This window comes from Astatotilapia calliptera, chromosome 5, assembly GCF_900246225.1.
Source record: "Astatotilapia calliptera chromosome 5, fAstCal1.2, whole genome shotgun sequence".
Taxonomy (NCBI): domain Eukaryota; kingdom Metazoa; phylum Chordata; class Actinopteri; order Cichliformes; family Cichlidae; genus Astatotilapia; species Astatotilapia calliptera.
In genome coordinates, this window is record NC_039306.1 from 3,962,580 (window position 1) to 3,987,586 (window position 25,007).

General features: G+C 37.7%; 1 protein-coding gene and 1 pseudogene across 2 annotated transcripts; one reads left to right on the plus strand and one right to left on the minus strand.

The window, feature by feature from the left end:
• Window positions 1-4,355: 4,355 nt before the first annotated feature.
• Window positions 4,356-17,385, plus strand: LOC113021892 (protein shisa-5-like). 2 transcript variants are annotated; one of them, XM_026166717.1, is made up of 5 exons: window positions 4,356-4,744; window positions 5,421-5,547; window positions 6,085-6,248; window positions 12,897-13,088; window positions 15,805-17,385. In XM_026166717.1, exons 1-5 carry the CDS (start codon window positions 4,678-4,680, stop codon window positions 15,972-15,974), a joined length of 720 nt encoding a protein of 239 aa, XP_026022502.1. In that variant the 5' UTR covers window positions 4,356-4,677; the 3' UTR covers window positions 15,975-17,385. The 2 variants fall into 2 exon arrangements, with proteins under 2 accessions (XP_026022502.1, XP_026022504.1); XM_026166719.1 differs by having other exon boundaries at window positions 4,357-4,744; window positions 6,088-6,248.
• Window positions 17,386-20,323: 2,938 nt separating this feature from the next.
• Window positions 20,324-24,788, minus strand: LOC113021896 (sterile alpha motif domain-containing protein 3-like; annotated as a pseudogene).
• Between the last annotated feature and the right edge of the window lie 219 nt (window positions 24,789-25,007).

The window sequence follows — 25,007 nt, forward strand, 5'->3', positions numbered from 1 at the left end:
GTGAGGAGAAAGTACAAGGTCAGGAAGAACCAGGTAAGAAAACAGACAGGGAACAGTGACAGGCACAACAGAAACTGTTAAACTGACAAAGAGAAAAAACCTGATTTTACTCACAATCTGGAAGTTGTGTTCTCCCTATATTAAAGCTGCTGTACAGAATCTGCAAAACAAACTGGGTTGAAACATTTTTATCCTCTTTAACAACATTCCAACATAACATTATCATTGATTGGGGAGATTAAAATTAATGTTATATTTTTATGTGATTCAGCCACAACTCTTCTAAAACCTCAGCTAGTAATAGGTCGGCCAACTTTTGGACCATCCAGTTGTCTGTATGACTGCTGCAGTACGTACATCACATTTGCACACAGAAAGAGCCAAACAGCCCTGGTGGAGTGAGGAGCTGTAAAGAGAAGCAGATGCTCTGTTTATATTCTAAAAATGTTTTAAGCTTGTTTCAAAGATTCTGTACTGCAGCTTTAAATGTTTTCCAAAAGCACACATACACTTATCAGTGTTTCTCAAACCTTTTACAGTGTGGACCACCTGATAAAAATGTTAAGCTCTCCTAAGTACCACTATGAAAGCATGAAACTCATAAATCTTACAACACAAAATTAGTATCTGCAGTAAAGATTTTTTCATACATTGTATACATGCTACCACAGGCAAAGGTGCCTCCATTTTTATAGTTTTTATTAATATGTTGTAATAATTTATTTGTAATAATTTATTCTTTTTTGGGAGTGTTTTTTATGTGTCTGTATTATATTATACATACACATTAAAAGTGAATCTCTGTCCAAAAAATGAACTCAGTTTACTTTTTACTCACTATGAGCATCGTTCATTATTCTTCCCCAGTAATCAAGGTTAGGAAATGTTTTTCCATTCCATTCAGAATCCATTCTTCTTTAGCAGCATTTAAATAACCTTTATCAGATTTGATGGTTTTGTTACAGACTTTTCAAAAAAGTGTTTTGCTTTTCTTTCACAAATGTGGGGATTAAATTGTTAAAATGTACAAAACAGTGATGTCATGTTTTGTGATGAGGACCCAGGCACATAGAGATTGATGAATTTAAGAATCTTATGATTTAATAAAGAAATTTGCAGACTTGCACAGAGATGGTAAAATTATGATGACTGATAACGGAGACGAAGACAACAGACGATGAGGACAGGGAGGATGCAGGATGAGTAAAGTGTATCTTAGCTGGCTGGGCAGCTCTCTGGGTGCTCAGCACCCCTAAAGCTCTGATCCTAGAATCGCCCCCGAAATGATCAGCGTTGCTGCTTTACAAGGTGTAACAATTAAGTTACACAACAATTAAGTCTCACTGCACTGGAACTTTAAAATCTTCACTATTAACTATTTTGCTGCTCAAAGCTAAAGCTACACATGACACAATGCATTTAGGTTATCTCGTGGAAATTAAACTTTCAGTTTATTTTTTGTTGTTACATTGATCTATTTTATCATCCAACATAACTCTAATACAAATAAATATTTTTCTTTTAAACGTTGAGGGGCTTTGTGAACTTAAAGTGCTGTTCAGTCTGCACTGAACACATAACCTGATCCAGAGCAAGTTTTGCTCAGAGTTTAGGTTGAAATCACATTTTCACAGCAGCTCTAAGCATGATACTAAATGAAAAAACGGTTAATGCTTATACTTTTGAGTCACACCTGACTGAAACCATAAAACTAACTCATGTGGTTAAGTTACATCAGTACAAAATGCGTTGCATAGTTACAGGAATTTGCATACTGCCAGGACTGATTTACATAACTGGAATTACAGTAAACAGAACGATTTATCAGTACTGTGTCTTTTTATCAACACAAATATTCAGTCAAATAATTTCACTTTGATCTGGCAACAAACTAAAGAGATTTCCTTCATGAAACTATTGTAAAGCACCAATCAGTGGCCTGAATACAGCGAGTAATGTTAAAGTTGAAATGTTCAGAGAGTTAAACGAGCGGCTGAAATAAAAAAAACCCAAAACATTTATTTATATATACATTCAGAAAATTAAGAGTCTACAGGATTTCTCTCTTGTTTTGTTTGGAGCCACCAGTGTTTTCATTCATTTGTTTATCTAGTTTTTTATGTTCTTTACAAATTTCTAACTACATGTTCATTTGATATGACTGAAGTAGAACACATTCAGTTATTCCATTTTGTAAAGAGTGAAAGGTGTCAAACACCTCCTTTTCATCCAGCACCTGTTATTTCTACTCAGGGTTTTATGTTTTCTTGAAGCAGCTAACACAAAGAAAGCCTCTCTATGTAAAACGTGTGCCACGCCTCGAGGCTTGCTTGCGTCACAGTATTGTCTCTGTCCGAAGCCACATCGGTGTTTGTTTTCTTGTCTTTATATGGAGTTTGTCTTGGAGTCTGTGTTGTGCCGGGAGGCAGGCATTTGGTGACGTTGGACTCCATTGCTAAGGTAACATTGGCCAAAGTGACCCACCTTTTTCAATAGGAGCAAGAGAGAGGTCTTGAGCCTCAAAGTAGTTAGAATAGTCCCGTCGTAGAGTCAACAAGAGTCTGTTACATAGAAGTTAAACGACAAGCTATTAAAGACAACCAAGATAGTTAAGGAAGATTGATAAATGATAGGTGGACTCTACAGTTGGCTACAAAAGCAATAATCAGTAACATCTACAAGTAGTTTATGTTGTTGACATGACATGCAGTTATGCAGTAACAGCTACTGCATAATAAAAGCCTAGTAAACCATTTAAACAAAAACACAAAAGACAAAACAGTCACTCATCCACCTACTGGCTAAGAATGGTGGCAATAGCTGCTGCTTCTCATTCTACATGTGACCATGTGCAACAGTTGGAGAAAGGAAGCCATTGCTCGTCGCCACGGCCTTGAATACCAGCCATCGAATATAACAAACATCAACATCGTTGTCTAAACATGACTTGTAAACAGCCATGTGAAACCGTTGATCTATACATTATTCACTGCAAATGGATGTAGCCATGGCTACATTTGAGACATTGTGACTCATACTGAGTTATTTGAGCCGTTTAAAGTGTTCCTCTGTTCCATCTGCACTTAGCCTGCCAACTGTAAGAAATGTCCAACCCCTGTACTGCACACAGGCGTTTCTCCACAAAGCACTAAGTCATGTTTTGCTTGGGGATCTTATTTATTTCACTCAGTGACTTGCAGATTCATTTTTAAGTTTTATGTGATGCATACTTTTTTCTGGATTTGTTTGGTTAATATTCTGTCTCAATGAAAGCACAACACCATTAGAGACTAAGCTATTGCCTCATTAAATATGGTCTCAGTGGAAAGGTGGCTGTCAAGAAGCCATTTTTAAGGAAGGGAAATGTGGGCAAAGAGTCCGAGTTATGTTCATCACACATAAAACCGGACAGAAAGTCAGTGGCAACAGGTTTTGTGGAGTGCTGAATCCAAATTTAAAATTGTCAGTATGTATGCAGGATGTCAGGAGAGAGGTACAACAGTGAATGTAAAACACATCTGTAAAACATGGTGGAGGCTCTTTCATGCTTTGGGCTGCATTTCAGCAGGTGGTGCAGGGGATCGTGTCAAACTGACGGAATAACAAGTGCAGAAAAAACACATTTTGAGACAAAACACAATATTCAGGTGTCTCATTGGCAGTATTTTCATTATGTAGTATGACAATGATGGCAGGTACACTGTCAAGGCAGTAAAAGCATTCCTGGTTAGCAGTGTGGGAGCAGTATGGGACCATCTTGACTGAGAACAGAACAAAAAGCACCAACATGCAAATAAAAGCTTTGAATGTCCTTCAAAAAGCCTGCAGAGCTTTACATGAAAGCTGCCTTATTTTAGGCTGTACTGAAGAATAATTAGAATTATACAGACATTATTTTTGCCTTATATACTGTATACTTGCACATGTGTAAGCACTTTTTCCAAAAACATCACTACACCCATTTCCCCAACATAATGAAATGACAAGTGGCTCAAAACATTTACACTGTACTATAAAAATACGACTACAGGCAAAATATTAAATTTTAAAAACAGCTTGTCCAAAATGTAATGTCTTATGATTTAACTGTTAGGTAAAAATGCATTTCACTGTGGTGGTTTGTCAGAATTAGCAAAGAGTTAAATGTACAATATTTCTGAAATATTGCGAATTACAAGTCTGTAAACTACTTTTTAAAATGCATAGTAATAAGATAGTGTAAAATAATTCACTGGTATTCAAGCTAGTTAGCACTGGGTAATATTACTATTCGGATACCCGAATAAATAAAATACGCAATAATTTTTACATTAGTATAAATTGTAAAAAAAGAGGGAAAAAGTATTTTTTTCATCTGCTCATTAACTCACCGGAAAAAGACGACAAGAGGGAAGAATAACTTCCGCTCGTGTCTGCAGCCTCGTCTCTTTAAACATTTCTGTTAACAATTTCTTAAAAGACTTTTTGTTCGCAGCTCGTAACCGTGTGTAATGATGTGTTTACAGACCCGTGATTCTGCACAGTCCGTGGAATAAGTGTGTCAGTGGGCTGGAACACGACCTGAGTGAGGCGGCTTCGTGTATAGACGATCTGTGCAGCAGTCCGTGCGGAGCAGAGTAACTGTCGGGGAAGATTCCCGGGTCCGTGAGTGAATCCGGGAAAGTTTTACACACGGACATGGCGTCAGGCCTGTGTTCTGCTGCCGTGTTGGCTCTGTTTGTGATCCTGTCCCCTTGTGTATCCGGTAAGTTTAATTATGTTCATCCTTAAACGGCCGCTGTGTTTTCTTGTAGCCGCTGACCATCAAGCAGTCTGTGATGTTACTTCAGACCACGTTTAGGGCGAAGTCAGTGACGTAGCGTCTAATTATCCGAAAACTTTTCATTTTTATGAAAGGCCATAAAACTCATCAAGACATGTTTTCTTTTGTTTTTTTTAAGTTACAGCTTGTGTTTTAAACCTTTTAATAACACTGTAGGATTAGTTTGTTACAGACCCATAAAAAAAGAAATGAAAGTCATTTAAAAATAATATACAATCAGTCAGTGTCAGTGGCTATTTTCACATGTTTTAGGTTATAGTTTTTATCCACTATATTCTGGTCACTCGAGCTGCCCGCTAATTAACAAGAAACGCGTGAACGATCATTTAGCAGCAGTACAAACTACATCCTTCAGAGTGACCACCAAGTGGAAGCAGCAGGGTTTCAAACTCAGGGCTGAGCATAGATAAGTGTGTGAAAACATCACCTCTGTACAGCGTAGTACACTTTCAAGAGCTACAGTGACAGTGAATCACCAATTCCCTAAAAGTCAAAATGTTGCAGTGCTGAAAAGTTAATTTTAATAACTAATTGATTGACCTGAAATGAGCTAACTTTTGCTGCCCCTCTCTGATTTTCTCGGTCTGCTCTGTTACAGCAGGGGACGACTGCCTGGCTTACAGTGGTAAGGAAGCCCAGGAATGCCATAGAGGCTTTTGCTGTGGGGACTGCAACAGCAGATATTGTTGTTTAGATCCGTCAAAACGCTTTGATGAAGAAGAGTGGTATGTTTTCATTTTCAATCTGCAATCCACAAAAAAACCTGCATTTAGCTAGTTTGTGTAAAATGAACAATTTCCTATTTTAGAAAGTGATTTCTTTTTAAGTCTCTCTTTTCTCCCAGTATAAATGTGTTTAAGGCCACATTTAAGCTGTTAAAAAACAGGACACAATGTCTTCCTGCGCACGGCCATCAGCATAAAGCCAAAGTGCACTAGACTGAAACGAAGGCCTTCATTCACATAACATTCATCAGTGTGCTGCTTTGCTTACTCGCTGGAGGACTGACAGGGTATCTGGGTAGAAAAAGGGCTTTTGCATGCTGTGTGCTGGTTGTTGGAAGATAACACACCTACACCTGTTTTTCAGTCAGTGTTGCAAAAAACGTAGCAGACACAACTATAGCATGAGGAGTTGTTGCATAGTTGGAAGTTTTGAAAATCGACAGTAAACAGACCGTAGCCTAGCTGTAATACTTTGTTTTATTTTTGTTTTTTTCCTATTTTGTTTTGGGCATAATCCCTACTTTGCTTCTTTTTCAGCAGCAAAGATCCTGAAAAAAATTTTCAGGATCAGTTAACTGCTATCAACAACAAAACATTACTCATTCTCATTGTTGGCATGAGCATCATCCCCTTTGTATTCCTCATCTTCTGCTGCTGCGTCTGCCCCAGCTGCTGCCTGTACAAGCTGTGCAACAAACGTGGTAAGTATTACTAGAACTAGTACTTTAATTTGGGTGATGCTTTTTTGACTGTACTCTGTTGTGAGCAAAGACAACTTTCGTCATTCGTGTGAAACTTCTGGAAGGCACCTTTACATTTACTACAGTTGGTGCATTGTAATGTAAAGTTATTGCAGTCAAAAAATATTGGCAGTTACAGATACATGAACAGATTCTCACACGCTTTCTCTGATGACGGATTTTACTTTACTCAAACCTCAGCGGACACAAAGTATAGTCAAGGCTTTAGATATAGATCTGAAGGCTGTTGTTTTGTGCCTTTTGGCATTTACAGAATATTTCAAGCTCTCAAAACACAATTTTCATGCATTGATGCCTTAAACTTAAGAGTAGGCACTGTGGCATGACGGAGTTTAAGGCACCTCATTTGTTTCTATAGTGGCTAAAAGATAAAACCCTATGAAAATGCGAATTAAACGTTCATCAGTAGCTGTTGACTTTCTTTTTTTTTTTTCTTCTCGATGTCTTTTATCAGAGATGAAAAAGTCCACAAAGACAATAATGTGATTATCTTTACTCACTGGTAGGGCTGCAACTAACGATTATTTTCATACTCGACTAATCTTAATTCCTTCGATTAGTTGACGAGTCAATGATTATTTAAACAAATCTCTGCTTCCTGTCGGCAAAACTTCTCATTCTAGTCTTCAGTAACTCAGCTGCTGAAACCTGTGAAACGTATCCGTCTTCTAGAACAAACCTGTTAGTCAACTAGAAAAGACGGCTGAGTTCCTCTGAATAGAGCCATATTCACAGTAAGTCGGAGCCTTGCAGGACAAAACATGTCAAACACTGAAAAAGATTAGTGATGCTGGATTTCACCTCCTGCCTGTGTGATGCAATATGCAAAAACCTAAAGTGCCCGGCTCAGTCAAATGAATGAAGTACTTGGAACACTTCATGTGAACAAGGATCTACAGTATTAGTGTGAGTCTGACATTTGGGTGATTTCTCATACATTGCAGTGATTGACTGGTGAGTTGGAGCATTTGTCTGAGACCATGAGGGCCTCGTTTGTAGACTGTTGGCTCACCTACCACATGACTTTTATTACCTCAGCAGTTTGGTCTGACAAGAAACAAAACAACTGAGATACAGAGCCTCCCCTGACCTAATGTTTCAGAATCACTGCAGTATTGGAGGCTTTGTAAACTTTTCAGCTCCTCATTGGTGTTTGATTAGGATTAGGTTACTCACTACAGCCTGTACATACTTATAGTTATAGAATATTCACAACATACTTCATACCGTGTACATTATAACATACCATAATAGACCCATTTCTGTAATATACTCACATATCTATATTATTGCTAATATATATTGTAATATATCTATATCACTAAAGCACTTCTGGATGGATGCAACTGCATTTCGTTGCCCTGTACCTGTGCATGTGCAATGACAATAAAGTTGAATTCTATTCTATTCTATTCTATTCTTTTGCCTTCCATTGGTGTTCTTGGTGAGCGTATATGCCACAGGGCAATGAGTCAACACGTCATCAGCGATAATTGGTGTTTAGAGTTTGTGCCTAAGTTTGATGCTGGTGTGATTTTTGGGGTCATGTCTTTACTTGATTTTTGCTTCTGCTTACTCTGAGTGCTTTAAATTCCTTGAGCTCAGCCGTATCAATTTTTCAAATACCAACTTTAAGGCGCTCAGAAACAGCTGTGTGGGGCTTTGAACTCTAGCATCTTTATTTTGTTTTTTGTTTTTTTCTCAAATGACATGAAAAGATCAGAGCCAGCAGTTAACTGATCCTACTGAGTATTGTCTCTGTAGCCAGAGAATCATTGTCAATATTTCAAACCTGTTAGACACAGCATAGCTGTAATTAGAGCTGGGCGATATAACGATAACGATATGTATCGCGATATAACTTTTACTCGATAGAGAAATTAAGCTATCGCGATAGACCTCGCCGCTCTTGTCCTCTTAAAAAAAAAAAAAAAAAAAAAAGGTCAGCCGATCCAAATTAAGTAGCGCAGAGCCAAACCAATCACAGCCGCAGCGTCATGTCGCGTGACTTGTTACGTACAGCACAAGTGCCAAGCTGCACGTGTGTTTGTTTGGGAAGCAGCCAGCGGGTAATGGAGCCAGCGCGTAATGGAGGAAATGAGTGTGCCGACTGGAAAAATCAACCGAGCGTGACCGAAGAGAAAACGGATGATGGTTCCAACGCCGGAGAGATTGTCGAACGGAAGAGCCATAGAAGTTCCGTAGTGTGAAGGTATTTCGGCTATTTCAAGTCTGACAAAAACAGAGTAGCGTGCACTGTAAATTGTGCCGAAAGCAAGTCTGGAAATACAATAAACTGGTGCATGCGTCACACTGTGCGCCACGTTATTGTTTCGGTGAAATGAATTTCTACAATACTGTTAATTCTACTCTCTGCAGTGTTTAAATGCTTACATATATACACACAGTTACTGTCCCTCCACACATACGACTCGGTTCTGCTTCTATGCCGCAGCTTTGTTTACTTTTTCCCACCGAGGCTTCTAGACTTCTGATTGGCCAACATTTCTGCACGGTTAGGAATCTAGCGCCACCTGCTGCTTTGGCATGTTCATAGCAGCGTTTTCCTTCATTTCTGCCTTTATGTGTGGACGGGATTATTTTTTAAAACGAAAACGGAAAATCTCCGTTTTCAAAAATACCCGTGTACGTGTGGACGTAGCCTCAGTCTCTGACTGGAAGCGCTAATTCGTCATTCGGCTTTTGTCAGACTAAAGTAACTGTTAAAACTGTTTGAAAAGCTCAGCTATACAACAAGGAGAGATTGAGAATTTCCTTTTAGTTCTCAGTTTATTTGATATTGACAAAAGTTAGTCAGTTTTGTCTGTTCTTCTGTAAAACAAACTAAGATTTATTTTTAGAATTAATATTTTGTTTCTAAGTGGAATTGACAGTTTAGTCTGTTTCATTTGTTCTATTTTGAAACTTAAACGCTTTAGCGGCTGCCTTTTGTGTAGTTTGCAATATTTGCCTTTATTTATCTGAAAAAGTCTCATGTTCCTTAAGTACATCTACCCTGTTGAACTTATTATGGGAAATAAATATTTAAATAAAAACAAGCTGCTGATTATTTCACATTTTACTTGTGAGCAACGGCACATTTAAATCTTACAAATATAGTTATTTGGCTTATATTGTGATAGATATCGTTATCGCCTGAAATGAAAAAAACATATCGTGATATGAAAAAATCTCATATCGCCCAGCTCTAGCTTTTGTTTTGTTTACATATATTTCTACTTGGAGAAATTTAAGAGGTTTATCCCTCAAAACTTTAAATACAATAAAGTTGCAAAAAATAGTTTACAACAACAGGAAATTTATTTTGAGTGTCTTCATAGTTTTATTTTGGAGATACAGTTTTTATATACTGCAGGAAAAACAAAAAACAATCCTATGATGCAAATTTGCAAAGAAAACAGCAGGTGCATCATTTCACTGTGGGAAGTGTTACGAACAGCTGATGGATCGGCAAAGCCTGTTTCTGGAATATTATGTTTTTGTTCCTGCAAGCGCTTTTTATGCAGTTTTTGCAAAGCTTTATGTGGAACGAAACCGTGACCGAGGACAAGCTGATGGCATCAGATGTAAGTACAACTCCTCCGGTTTCATATGCAAAACAAATTATTGCGCTAGCTTACACGGTTCAGGTTCTACAGGGATTTAAAAATAGTTACACAACACGAAGCGTGCTGCTCTGACCGGCTTTAAAGGGTTAACAATGACTTTAAAAAATAATATAAAATAGTGTGCAACACCACTGAAGTTTTTTTACCTCTCTTTTCAACCAACGGGAGTCACTCTCCTCTCCAAATAACTTCTGCTTAGCTTTCCGAGCTTCCCTCGGGTCCTCTTAATCAGCGGTCTCCAACCTTTTTTGCGCCACGGACCGGTTTATGCCCGACAATATTTTCACGGACCGGCCTTTAAGGTGTCGCGGATAAATGAGGGAGGGGCTAATAATCGGCTCAGTCATTTTTAATGATCGTTGAAAGCCCAGATCGTAATCGTGATTAAAATTCGATTAATTGAGCAGCCCTATTCCCATGGATGTTTTATTCCTGCATGGCTCTTTAAAGACGTTTTCCCTTCTACTGGAACTCAGTCCTTGCTATTATAAATAGCAGTATTACTTCCAGTGTGGTTCCTGATGGTTTTAAACATGCAATTGTAAACCCTTTATTAACAAAAACCTGGCGCTGACCCCTCATTTCAAAAGTTCCATTCTTCTCAAAGTTATTGGAAAAAATAGTTTTTATCCATCTGAATATAGATACTAACGGTATGATGGAAGTTTTTCAGTCTGGTTTTAAACAGCTACACTCCACTGAAACAGCACTTTTACGTGTTTTTCTTTTTAGCTACTGATTGTGGAATTTCGGTCATCCTCGTGCTTTTAGATCTTACTGCAGCGTTTGATACTGTTGACCACAATATTCTTATCTCCCATGTGGAACACCTGGTTGGCATCAAAGGTGCTGCACTGAATTGGCTTCATTCATATTAGAGTCGCAGAACTTTCAGTGTTAATGTTGAAAAAGTCCACCTCAGCCCCATTTTCTTGTGAGGTGCCCCAGGGCTTAATCCTTGGCCCTCTTCTTTTTTCATTATAGGCTATTATGGGCAAACTTTCTGTTTTTAAATGTGCTATATTACCTAAAGCCTTAATTACTTACCTTGGCCAAATGAGATTGTGCTTCTTTGTGAGCTCTAGCGATACCACGAAGAGCTGTACAGGTTCGCTTTTATGTACATCTGAGTTGATGTTGGGTGATTAACCTTAGCAACAATTGCATTTTTTTTACTTCACCTTGCAGGTGTGTTTTCAGGTGGTTGAATAAGTTCGCTGTGCTGCTTTGTGGTCCTGACACAAATCTACCGCACTCTTCGCAGATGATTTCTTCTTGGTTAACATGATTGTTCTAAATCCAAAACAGCAGACCTGCTTTTGGAAGCAAGCTCGCTTTCTGCTGCTCCAGACATTTGATTTTTGTTTTGACCGTCTGTTGCCTGTCTTTGATGTAGTGTTACTCCTCCGGGCTACGATGCAGTGAACAGCTGTGATTGGCGCACAGGCGTAAGGTGTAGCGCTGGGATTTTGGAGTGCTCAATTTGCTTTGCGATCTGTTGGAGAAGCATGCATTTTCAATGTCATTCAAATAATTCTACATTCCTAATCTCCACCCCTGCCCATCAAATGATTGCTGAATTTGCTTTTTTTGGTCCCTTCTACTTGGGACAAAATTTCTTTTTTATTTAAATAAGCAGGCTGTGCCTTGCCTGTGCTTGCCTGTAGTTTCTAGTGTTGTTTTTACGATGTACATGAAATGTGATCGGTGCAAAGAATCTGCAGATCTACCTCTGAGCAGTAAACACTTAGGTTGCTGTGAGGATTTCTTGTTGCTTGGTTGTGACCAGCCCCATTAATAGGCTGTTGTTTTAAACATGTTAGTCAAAAACAGCTGAAAAACAGCTCAGATGTATGTGCAACCTACAATCACAGGTCCATCTACTTCTCAGGTTCAGAGCGTATCAGCATGTTCGGTGGCCTCCAAAGTTTATTCATCGCTAATGTTTGACTCATAAATGCATAATTGTCCTCACACATGAATGTTTAACTCTGAGTCTCTAGACTTTTATAAATAGACAATGTCTTAATCTTAATTTAACCCCCTTAGTGCTGGTTAGATCCCATGTGTTCATTTAACATGTACATATAGTGTTTATGTTTTTAAATCATTACTACTTGTTAGTTTTGTGTAAATGTGTTCATGTGACATGATAAAGAATGGGTTACTGTACATAACGTAATGTAATTACATGGAAATGCGTGACATGATTAAATTATGTTCAACCAACAGTTTGTCGTGTCAAATAAACACATTTCTATTTTGCAAACTGGTACTTTAGCTGACTGTTGTCAGTATTTACAGTCAACCATTTTTACATTTCCGACTTCCTGTCAGTTTGGTCAGCTCGTAAATGTTTTGCCGTTAGGGGAAGTCCTTCTGGCAGAGAGGCTACAATAAAGTGAGGAACACAATGTGGCATCTTTGGCTTAAGCCGCTGCATGATGGGATCAAATCCAGGAATGTCAGAGCTCCACCCTGTGTGACTCATTGTTTCCATGACAACCCCACGTCATTTACAGGAAGTGGTTGTGATGACACTCACTGTTTAAAGACACCTTGTTTTCCACAAGTTTTCTTTTTTCCTGTTCTAAGCAGTGCCTTTTCATTTTCACTGTACTTACGCAGAGATCAGTTTACACTCTGACGATGATAAAAATCTCTCAAAGAGTTTCTTTGAGTCTCTGTAAACTTCAAAAGTGTAAGTCTGTGTATATTCAATAAGCAAACGACATCATGTTTAGTTTCTTTGATGCAGACCTTAAGGAGAGGATGATAAATTATGTATCTTAACTCAAAGTGCACCATTTGCTCTTCTCCTTCCTTAAAAATTTATTTTTGAATCTTTATTAGAATATTACCTATAAATGACAATACACATTAAAGGTGTTTTGGATAATATGTAGCATGTTTCTCCATTTCTAACTTTTTGTTACTTATTTGCTTACACCTGTGATAGAGGCCACTACCCAGGTCACAATGGTCAGCAACACTCCTCAGCATCCAACGGCAGCACCTGGGCCCCCTGAATCCTACCAGGAAATGCCCCACCATCTACCCCAGCCTGGCTACCCAGCTCAGCCCATCCTCACACCGCCCTACCATGGACAGTCATTCACAGTTGGACCACCGCCATCTTATCAGGAAGCCAGTGAGTGTGGTTTATGATTTGCCTTGAGCTCTATTCTAGGAAGCAGGTTTAGCTAACAAGTCTGAGTTTGTTAACTGCGAGCTGAGAGAAACTCCTGTTTTCTGTTAGTTACTGGGAACAGACCCTGAGCTTCTCTCTGACTCCTCCCGTCCTGCTGGACCTGAACCACTTGTGTGACATACTGAGTCATTTTCTTATTCATAAAGTCGCTGTCAGCGTTCACAGCGTGGAAGTGTACATTTTTACAGAAACTAAAACGCTATGGGATGTTTTGGTATTTTGTGTAATTAACGTGAGAGCTTTGACAGCCATGAATAAGTGATGACAGCAATTACATCACTGTTTTATGATCAGCTCAGAATAAAATCTATATAGTCTATAACTTGGCCAGTAATGTTTTCAGACTGTCAGCCAGTTTCCTTGCAAAAGCTAAGACTTTTCTTATAACATGTTTGTCTCTACTGATGTGATTTTACATTCATTAAAGACTCAGAAAGCTGCCTTGCTTTTTTCAGTTCAATGTGATAGTGCTATGGCTGTAAGAGCCATTATCTATCAGTGAAGACTGAAATCAGATTATAACAGATTAAACTGGGGAACATTTTTTCTGAGAATCTCATTATGCATTTCTATCCAGTAATGGCAGAAACACAAAAAAGGAAAAGAAAAAAGAAAGAAATGTTTAGAGAATAATTATTCAAACAACAAAATGGTCATAACCTGCTGTGAAGGCAGGTTTTCATTTAATAAACTGACCTGAAGGTGGAGTCTGTTGCTGTCTGGGTAACTAATATCACAGATCCATCAGTAAACTGTGTCTAATGAGTTTCTGTAGATTTTTATCATCAGTTCCTGGTTCCTACATTTTGTCCCTGTCAGGTTACAGCTGAATAATTAGAAAAGATTGATTTAAAAATCAAATGCAACATTTGGATTCCAGCTTTCCAGCAGACATTAAAAGTGATGATGAAAGAGGGACGATCAATATCCTGCTCAGCACTGAGTGGTCTTCATATTTCTCATGCTCTTTATTTACCTGTTGCCATGGTGAATCGTGATGCCACAACTCCATTGATCATGGCTTTCTTTCTTTACTAATGCAGATGCTTAACTCTGGGTGAATATACTCAAGGTTGATTGAACTAAATCTGATCAGCTGTTCTGAAACAGGAAACTCAGAGTTATCTCAAAGTGAATCAACTCAGTTTATTTTTAAACTTAGTTTTTTGTAAATGCTTCCTGGAAAAGAGGCCCGTATTTAACTAAAGAGAATATATTTGTTTGCAGAACCAGGTGAAAGGTAGGCTTTGAAACCCAAAACTGCGCATCTGTGGAAATATTAATAGTAGGGCTGCCACAAACGATTATTTTGATAGTCAACTAGTCACAGATTATTTTTGCGATTAGTCGACTAATCAGATCATCATCCATTGGACGCACAGCTTATTGCACCAGCAGCATCTGATCTGCTCTTATATAACTATCATTAGCTTACAGCTTTAAGTGTTTAAGGTCTGTGCTAACTAAAAATAAAGACAAGATGATAGTTTATTAAATTTTAATGAAATTTGCAGATTGTTTCGGTGAAGTTTAATAAACTCCTTGCTATCTAAAATATAACGGGACACCGGAGTATATTCTCGAGCATCTCACACTTCTGATAATCAGTCTTCTTAATGTTTATTCAGCTGTGTAAAAACTTTTTGGCTGAGAAACTTTAAGCTCAGCCAAACCGATTTACTCAGGAACAAATAAAATACTAAAAAAAAAGCCAAACAATAACATTTTGAAGTTATCTAAGTGACTTGTATATGTTTAACCTGAGTAGCGAAAGATGGCAGTGGGTTTGAAAACGATCTGCCGGGAGTCCGGTGTTCTCACGGCTCTAGTGAGCCTGTAACCCCGGCTAGCTATCGAGCTAGTGGGTAACAGACGTCTCCGAAAACGTCGGAGCGCTTTTGAAAATATGTGGTGTCTTGATAAACTGAGCAGATATTTGAGGTTTACACAGCTACATTCTCGCCTGAAAATATGCTAAACGTTTATTTTGTGACCCAGAAATAATAATAAGAGTAAAGTTAAAACTAACTAGCTGCCGCCATTGTTGGAAACTGAGCTGGGCTGCGCTATGAATTCTGGACACAGCTTCTTCTTCTTCTTCTTCTTCTTCGGGGTTTAACGGCAGCTGGCATCCTTGTACATGCAGTGCTGCCATCTTCTGTTTCAGTCCGTTATTACACTCTTAAACCCTACTACTTATTCCTGCGTCTTTTGGGATCTTACAGAGCTTCAAACGACGCGTCGACTATTAAATCAGTCGTCGACGATTTTGATAGTCGACGTAATCGTGGCAGCCCTAATTAATTTGAAGCTCCTGACTCGGGGGGGGGGGGGGGGGAAGGAGCTTCAATGTACAAAATATTTCTACAGAAGTTCATTTAGCCTCTGAGGCAGAAGCTTGTTTCTGTGAGTCATGTTGTGTAAAATACTGCGACTGGCTAAAGTAAAGGTGATGAATCTGCGTCATCAAAATATACAATATATATATACAGAAAAAAATATACACAGTAAATAAACACAAATAAACACATCCATTACTGCCAGAGACTTTTTTTAATATAATATTTCTTCTTATGCTACAGAACTTCAGCTGTGGTTACTTTTTTAGTGCTGTCTGCATGTTCAGTCTCATGTAAGCTCTTTTTTCACTTTCCAGTCAGTCCTGCCTATCCTCCGATGCCTTATGGCCAGGCTGCGTTCATGCCCCGGCAGCCAGCATACCCCCAGCCACCGTGCCCCCAGCCGAAGCCCAGTGCTCCACCTGCAACTCCAGACTTTCTTGCTCAGCCTGCATATAATCCAGGTTTTGCTTCATCACCACACTAGGCTGGATCGTGGACATCAGTACAGCCCCAGGAAGTGCTTTGAGCCTTTTTCCCTGTACTCGCATGTAAGTCACGTTACATGGGAACAAAGTGCAATATTTATCATTTCAGGAATACATATATATTAGTTTAGCCTTAATGTTGCTTTCACTGATATATGGCAGTGACCTGTGTCATGTAACTTCATGCTCATATCAAGCTTGGTGGTCTCCCCTCTTTTAAACTTGGATAGTGTTACTGAGTCCATGTTATGATTTCCTCTACAGAACTGTGCTAAGTGATAACAGATATTGATTTTTTTTTTTCCTTTGTGCTTTTGTGTAAAGCAATTTTTCCGGCTTATCTCACTATTTAAATTCTATTATGGAAAATGCAGTGCCTTTAGACAACTATTGTGATTTCCTGCAAATATGACTTTCTTTGATGATTTAATTGACTAGTTTTACATTGAGAAGTTTGAATTGTTAATTTGCTGACTGTCTTTTCCCGAGTGTTCCGTTTCCTGTTCTAAAACACTCTCTAAATCTTTTAGCGATGTTCCAGTAATGATTCAGTTTTACATAAAGTCCCAGCTTTGTTAAAAACAGGACTGAGCCAAAATGCACTGAGAGGTTTACCAAAGGAGTCTTTTATGTTCAGTGAACTAAACATCAACTTGATTGACGCGTGTTAAATATGAGAAAGACTTGTGCCTACAAAAAGCATGCATGGAACTTAAAAGAAAAATATTTTATCTCATTTTATTCTATTTATTGATCCATTTGAGTCACAAAATGTTGTCACATTTACTCGGCTATCTTAATAACAGCTTCACTCAAATGAGCCTTGATGTTTTGCAGCGTGCAGTTTTTTTAAATGCTGCCATCGAACCTGTTAAATGTTATTAGAACACGAATATTTCTTTTTTTTGTTGTTATTGTTTAAAGTGCCCCGTACGAGTGAGGGTTTGTTCGTGTGTTGTTTCACTGTTGTTATGGAAAAAGAGCCATCACTTCCGCTTTCTGTTGACTGAAGTTACTTGAACATCATTTACAGATGTGACCTTTTTCTTGTGCATCTGCTGACCCAGCAGTACAGTCACAAACTCGTGTGCCAGTTTACATTTTGATGTTCTGTGAAAATCTCATCATCTTTCTTTGTTTAGACTCTTACATTTCAGTGTCGCTTCTCTGTAGACACCATCTGCCAGTTAATGAAAGGGATGCAAGGTCACATGTTTGTAGTTTAGACCATTGATGTAAGAAGTATTTTAATCCAAAAACACTTTGTAGTATGCTTTCCTTTTGTCTAAACTGTGTATGTAGGAATACTGTTTATTTGTTTTTTTATATATTTTTGGTTAGTCATATTTCAATTTTGTGGAGAAAAAATACTTTATTGTGATGTTCATTAAAGTGTATGTTTTCTTTTTTCCTCAGTTTTTGGTTCTTGAATATTATTAATGATGGTCATACTGCAGTGTGTTTATTCATAATGCAGTACATGAATGATAGCAGATGAATTAGGATGTTAATGTGTGCATGAACTACACACATTTCTCCCACTGCATCTCTAAGAGAAAAAAACGGTAATGGAAAGTGTTTCTCTCTCGCTGTCTCCCTTTTTCTTGTCGATATTTCCTGTGTATTTTTCTGGTTTTGAGGATTTTTTTTTTCTATTGCTGATGCTTGAATATACAGTGGAACCCCGACTTACGAAATTAATTCGTTCCCGAGGGTCTTTCGTGAGTCGAACATTTTCGTAAGTCGAAGCACCCATCGCGCGTTTTGAGTGAGGCGATGCTGAACGATAGGCTATAGGCTAATTGCTAACTAGTACAACAATATGTCGTTCAAGTGGAACAGCGAAGTGCAAGTACGGAAGCCAAGGGGTTGTCACATGATTCGGAAGGCATTGTGGGCATTGTAGGCTCAGCCAATCAGATCCAGTGGATTTCGTTACGCGGGCATTTTGCCGTAACACGGGCAGAAATATTGCCGTTCAGAGCCTTCGTAACTTGAATTTTTCGTGAAACGGGGTATTCGTAAGTCGTGGTTCCACTGTACTTTTAATTGCATTTAATACATGTTTGTTTTTTTCTTTGTACAGTGGCGTTTTGGACAGAGTGATTTCCAGAGACGATGCATTTTTAAAAACATTTTAAAATGTTTTAGTGTACATATTTAATCCATTCATTCTACGTACTTATTGTAAAAACTCCCACTGCTAAATTTATCCAGAGAAAGAATTATCTCAAAGGTTTTAAGGCTTAAACAAGCTTTATTTGTATAAGAAATTACATTTTTGTAGTTTGTAGCCTTCCTCTTGTGGATGTACTGGTGCGTGATGTAAGTGCATGTTTCAACATAAGCATATCAGTAAGTCAACATTTGCTTGTGTAGCTAGGTGGAGAAATGATGGGTAGATGATTCTCCTGTCCACTAGTGGGCGATGGCATGCTTTGAGCATCTTCTGTGGTTAGTAGCTGAAGGGGGACAAAAAGGACAAATACCTGGACAGGAAACAGGAAGTCCTTTTTTTTTTTTTTTTTTATTAGTAAAATTAACATACAAACAAAATGCACCATATATTACACATTCAGAAAATAAACATTCCTTACATATTAGCAACTTTCATATATAGGAAAAACAAAATATAAAGATGGGGTCACATAATTTAACAGATTATTAACTCACTAAATCAAAATCTTCCACAAAGGAAACAAAAAGAGCAGCCTTTTTCTTTTTAATTAAAGTCAAAGATTTAACCAACAGGTTTAAGTCGTTTTTTCCAGTAAGCTAGTGTTGGTTTGGTCTTAAAAAACAACAACATTTATGTATAAATTGCTTGCACAAGATTAATAACACATTGACACCATAATTAGCTTTCTTTTCTTTCAAAAACACTCCAAACATTACCATATTTAATGTAAATGGGGGTAATTTGAATCCCACTGGAATAAAGCCAGGTATGAAAATCCAACCAAAAAATTTGTTTAAAATTGCACAAAAATAATAGATGGTCCAAATCCTCCTCTTCTGTTTCACAAAATACACAATTACCAGTTTCTATTTTGAATCTATCACCAAGGAGTCTATTTGTCGGGTAAATTTTATTCAAGATTTTAAATTGGACTTCTTTCCCTTTAGGAGGGATAGGGAAGGTGATATAATCAGTTCTTATTCTTTCAATTTCTTCCCTTTGGAAATCTTTTAATATGTAATTACGTCTAAGTAAATTTGGGGAATAAAGACTCCTTAATGAAGATCTTAGAAACTTATTATTGCATTTAACATCACAAAACCGAATACCATCTATATATAATTGCCTTAACTTGGGGGAGAATATATTATATCATTTACAACTATGTTTTTAAGTGACAATGGAATGGATTTTATAACCCAATTAAATTTACTTTTAGAACATTGGACATTAAATTTTTGGCAAAAATCTTGATGTCCTAAAACATGTCCTTCCTCATCTACAAAATGGGCAATTGCCCAAACACCTTTTGATAACCAATCTTGAATAAAAATAGATTTTCTGTTCGGAAGTCCTTTTGTTCCTCTCAACCAGGCCAAGGAAGAGGGCCAACACCAGTGGTTGTGGTGTTTTGCTGCCCTCTGCTGATCTGTTTTGTCTTTAGGAGTGTTTGTTGAAATTTTACCCACATGCAGTTCTGTCAAACTCTTTCATTTAAATCTACAAAAATAGTTACTGAAAGTCAGAAAATATTTTATCAACTGAACGAGGAGTCAAACATTAAAACTGAAAGCTTTTATTTGTACTAACTATCTACACAGAACAGATTTTGTATACAAAAATCAGAGGAAACATTTAGATGTAAACATGCTGGAAGAAATCCACGGCAGACCCGGGTGTACCTTCATGCTTTTTAGCATCCTTTATTATCTCGGTCATGGTTGCTATACACACTCTGCTGCAGCTCTGCCTCTGCCAGCCATACACATCAACAAACAACTCCAAACACAGGACTCTACACAGATTTTAAGCTGGCGAGGCGTGATGCAATGGTGCACAGGTGCCCCCGCACACATTCCTTTCAATTTTGCTGCACACTCAGAAATTAAAGTACAGAAATGTACCTATAGGGGTACAATGGCTTGTCACTGGGGTGGTACCCTCTAAGGTACCGTTCTGTACCCTAAACTGTGGGTACTGATTTGTACCCTTGTAATTTGTACCTTTTACACGTCAAACCTGTACTTTAAAGGGCAAAATTGTACCCTTAGTATAAAGTACAAAAAAGAACCCTTAAAAGGAGTACAAAAATGTCTTTCTAAAGGTTCAGTATCTACACACAGATTTCCTATATTTTTCCTCTCAAGATTTGAAAAATTGAAGATAAAGTCAAAAATACTTGTCACATTTATTACCTTCTTAAATACATTGCTTAACTGTTACATACAAACTGTTATCAACAGAGTATGTGTCATAAGCTGCAACATCAATTTCCTGTCCAGGTTTTAGCAACGTCCATTCACTATCAACTCTAACACTGTATGAATGAAAATGGTTGTCATATAACAGAGGCATGAGAATTTTTCCACAAAAGACCCACATTGTGTCAATATTAACACAACACCTGTTCTCTGTGTTTCCTATACACATGTCGTCTGAAAGATTCATATTTTTTGAAGGAAGAACAGCAGTCACTGAGTCCACAGGTTATATCAAAATTGGCATCATGGGAATGAATAAGTCCTATGTGCTGAATAAGCTTTGTCAAACTAAAGGTTCTTCTGCCACATTTGGAGCACTGATATGGCTGAGGCATGGTGGTCAATACAGAAGATTTGTCTGGTGACTGTAATTGGCAGAGGCCGGTCCTCACCCTCATCTATTTTCACAATGTACTTTTGGAGAAAAATCAGGGTGTTCTTCAGATGTTTTGGATAAGCAAGGTTGAAGACAAAATACAAGCAGAAAGAAGAGATGATTCCTTCAAAAATACACGAGCTTCTGCACACTTCACTGCCATCCAACTTCACAATGTTTGGAGCGCTTCTGGAGAACACTGGTTTCCAGTCTTCATGAAGTAGCTGAACAGTTGGATAGGGGGTTTTAGGATGAACCTTTGAAGTCAAAAGAGAAGGTAGAGGAAAGCAATATATTAGTCTCTTAACAAAAGATACATTTGTTTTCCTTTTATATAGACTCAATATTTTAATACACACACCTCTCCAAGTATGACAAAGAGATCCAGTTTCTCCTTGAAGACGTATGGCAGGAATAAAAGTGCAGCCCTTGTGTCAAGATCTGCCAAAAGAACAACAAAACACAAGATCACCCATGCATTTTATCTGGCATTTCCAGTTACCTATAAAAATTATATAAAATGGAAGCCTTGAAGTATTAAAAAAAAAAAAAAAAAGCAAATACCCGGTAGGTCATCAGTGAGAGCTCCTCTCTTGCATCAAGGTAGAGCTGGTAGAGTGGGGTTTTCCCTTGTGTAAGGTCAATCACCTTTGCTGCAACACATGAGAGCCCTTCACGAAATCGCTGGCTTACATTACCCGTTGTTGGTTGGATCCACCCGAGTTCGTTGCACAGCTACAAGTAAAAAAATTCATTTTCAGTAAAAATAACAGTGTATGAAAATGAAATAATCTAAAGTTGATATTAATTATGTATGGTGCTGCATAATTATTTTTTTTATAGAATTTAACAACAATACTGTAAGAAGTTACATGAACATACGAAAAAAGGAAAGAGGGACAGATGAAGAAAACAAGGTCAAGGGCAAATAAAATTTACTACTATAAACATGTTAAATGTGACAGCTATTTCCAAGTTCAATTCAGCTTTCTGACTTACACCAGTAGGCATCCCTAAGAAGGGGTACTTCTTCAACACATCCTCCACAGGCATACCATTTGCAATTTCTTTCTGCCGCCAAGCAAACGTTTGCTGCACACGGTTATGAACCACCATCGTATCTGGTTGCATCTTCTGATATTGGCACTGTAAGACCTTTAAGTGGGCGTCTATGGATAATAAATCCTCTCCTTGGACGCATGGTCCCTTGAAAGAAAGCAAGAGTGAGAAGAGAAAGTCAAAACAGATTAGAAACCCAACATAAGACTAAATATACAATTAGAGCTGACACGATCTGTGCATCACAAAGAACTCGTATCGTTTAAAGTTAACCGATACCATGAACCAATATTTAAAATATGGAAACTCTGAAATAATTTCACATAAAATCTTAATTGTTAACTTGAAATTTTAGTTTTGGAGTCATATTTAAAATGTTTTTTTTTTTTTTTTAAATCTAGTTCACCCTCTTTTAGCGCCTTCTAATTAATAATATTTTGTGAGGTAGAAGTATTAGCACTGGTACTTTGTATTAGCAAGTGCTCTAATCCAAGTATTGGTATTGTTTCGGTTTGAAAAAAAAGGGGTACAGTTGCATCCCTAATCCTTAGTTTTAGATGTAATAACAGAGGCAAGAACATTTTATAGCTCAAGATGTCCCTCACACCAACCTGACAAACATTTCTCTGACTTGTTCATTGACATTTATTAGGCTGCCCTCTCCTCGTAGAACCAAACTTCTCCTTACAACGCCTCACTGCCTCACTGTCGACTAGTGGTGCCCGCTCTGATTTGAATTTACGTCTCAAAGACATATGCCATGTGTGCTTGTTGAACAGAAACATAAGTTACTGTAAAAACAATCTACACAAAATACACCCAACAAAGAATCAGTAAACATACTTCATACAAACCTACTGAGAGGCTACAGATTGTCTTACTAACAAAACAAGATTGAAAAAAGCTTCACTTTTACTTTGTAATCTTGAAGGAACCTTATGCAAATTTTAAATTTAACTTACATAACCATTTCCCTCACGATCCTTGAGGAAAGGATACTTCATTACCAGCGTCTTCACAGCTTGCACATATTCAGAATTTGTGGGATACCTGTAATATCAGAAGAAACATAAGTGTTAGAGCAACTGCTGACAAACAAACTTTATCAAGTGTCAGTTATTGTTTCTTAGTAATGTAGCGTTTATTTTCAATATGACAGATTCAGCTTTTTCTAAAGCAACAAGCTAACATTACCCTGATTAACTTACATAGTATACTGTGCCACAGCTTCATATAGAACTCTGATTATTGTGTGTCTGTCCCTTGGATTTTTATGGCACGGTTCTTTGTTGTCCAGTTTTAGTTGGAGATTTTTGGGAAATCTTGGAATTTCAAAAGACGCTGGTAGTCTCAAAGTATTTTCATTGCTGTGAAAACAGTTAAGCGTTTGTTTTTATTGCATGAATTGAAGTATAAAACACTACAGTAACAATACATATGGTAGAAACAATGATCATATTAACTAAATCCTAAAAGTGCATAACAGCCAACATGTATGTTTCAGACATACTAACTTCATTATAAATAAGAAAATACCTTATTGAAGTTGACGAAGTAGATGGTTGCCAGTCTTCTGGAGAGACAGTCTGTAGAGTCAGTGTCACTGAAGATTCCTTCATCCTTGACACAAATTGGTTGAATTTAACCTGCTTTTTGAAGGATCCTTGGAAAAGGTATGCAACCATAGTCTCAGTAAGACCGCAGTCAACTGTGTCACCATCAACCTCATTGTCTGCAAGATAAATGGTAGTACAAACTCTAAATTCCATGTAAGAATATTTATCACATTTTTACATGGGTAAAAACCGTATATCACACACATTAAAACCTTTTGTACAACTTCTTTCAGTTCAAAGAAATATTCATTTAAAAAAATCAGTAAATTAAATAAAATAAAGCAAATCTTTAGAGTGAATCCTCTTGATATGCAAAGTTTTCATTTTTAAATTTAGATGTTTGTTTGGGACTACTGGACACAGGAGAGCAGAGTCTGAGCATGCTTTTGTGCCCTTTCAAGTTTGGAAGAAAAAAAAAAAGACTAGAATGCTGTAATGTGTTAATATTCACTACTAAGGTGACTCCTTTCTCCAGATTTCCGACAGTTTTTGCCGTCTGTTCTTTCAGACCGATTACTTATAGCGATAACACCCGCAGGACCGTATTACAAGCTCAGATTACATGCTGAAAAAGTTCCCACATTGCTGAAAACGGGACTATCAAACCCCAGCTGCGACACCCTTGTTATATTTTAAACAAGTGCGGCGTCAAGATATTTCCTTTAGACGTTATATTCAGCCGCCCATGTGTGTTGATGGCCTTGGAATGGATGTAAAAACGTGATTTTATTAAACCATTAATACACTAACGGTAAACTGCATTCAGCTACCAGGGAATCAAATTTCGCGTCGTTCCGCTGCGCAGGGGTTACCGAACCCATAGACTGTGGCCGAACCACATATATAAGTTCAAACTTATACAAATACTATGTGTACACATTTTTCAGAACTGTGACCTCAACTTTACACATGAAACGTTTGTAAAAACGTTTGTAAAGAGACATAATTTGAGCTAAGAGAGTGCCGAAACTAGTTAAATTGCTAATATACGTTAAGCTAGGCTAAACCAATAATTAGTAATTACGCTACATTTTTCTTTAAATAAAACTTACCTCTGAAATGCTGAGCTTCAGCTTCGGTGACATCTAAGCCCCACTCTTGTATTTTTGTTAAGAGTTCCTCGGTTGAAAGTGAACAGAGCACACCAGGACTTGCAAGTTCGTAATCCATCTCCCTCCGTTGATAAAACAAAATGGCACCTGCTGCATTTACAGAAAATTCTAGAATCCACCAGCTATTCGTTGAGTTTCTTCTTCTACTTTTTGTTTGATGTTGTGAGGATGGGCTCAACTCGCACTCCGAGTTCAATAAGGGTGCTTTTTTGCAATTCATCCAAATAGTTATACTTAAAAAAAACACTCTCTTAAAAAATTTTTTAAATGCATTTTTACTTTTTTTTCTTTCAAATAAATTCATTGTTCTTAAAGCAGCTTAAAAATAAGGGGGGGGGGGGGGGGGGGGGTTCAGGGAATACAAAAACAGCAACAGCAATGAAAAAAATAAAAAATAAAAACACTAAAATATATGCTTATATCAATACA

Bases quoted from the DNA above. Each gene is read 5' to 3' on its own strand.
- LOC113021892 (XM_026166717.1), top strand. From the start codon at position 4,678: ATGGCGTCAGGCCTGTGTTCTGCTGCCGTGTTGGCTCTGTTTGTGATC. The intron at 5,548-6,084 runs GTATGTTTTCAT...CTTCTTTTTCAG, and splicing joins CGCTTTGATGAAGAAGAGTG to CAGCAAAGATCCTGAAAAAA. The intron at 13,089-15,804 runs GTGAGTGTGGTT...TTCACTTTCCAG, and splicing joins GCCATCTTATCAGGAAGCCA to TCAGTCCTGCCTATCCTCCG.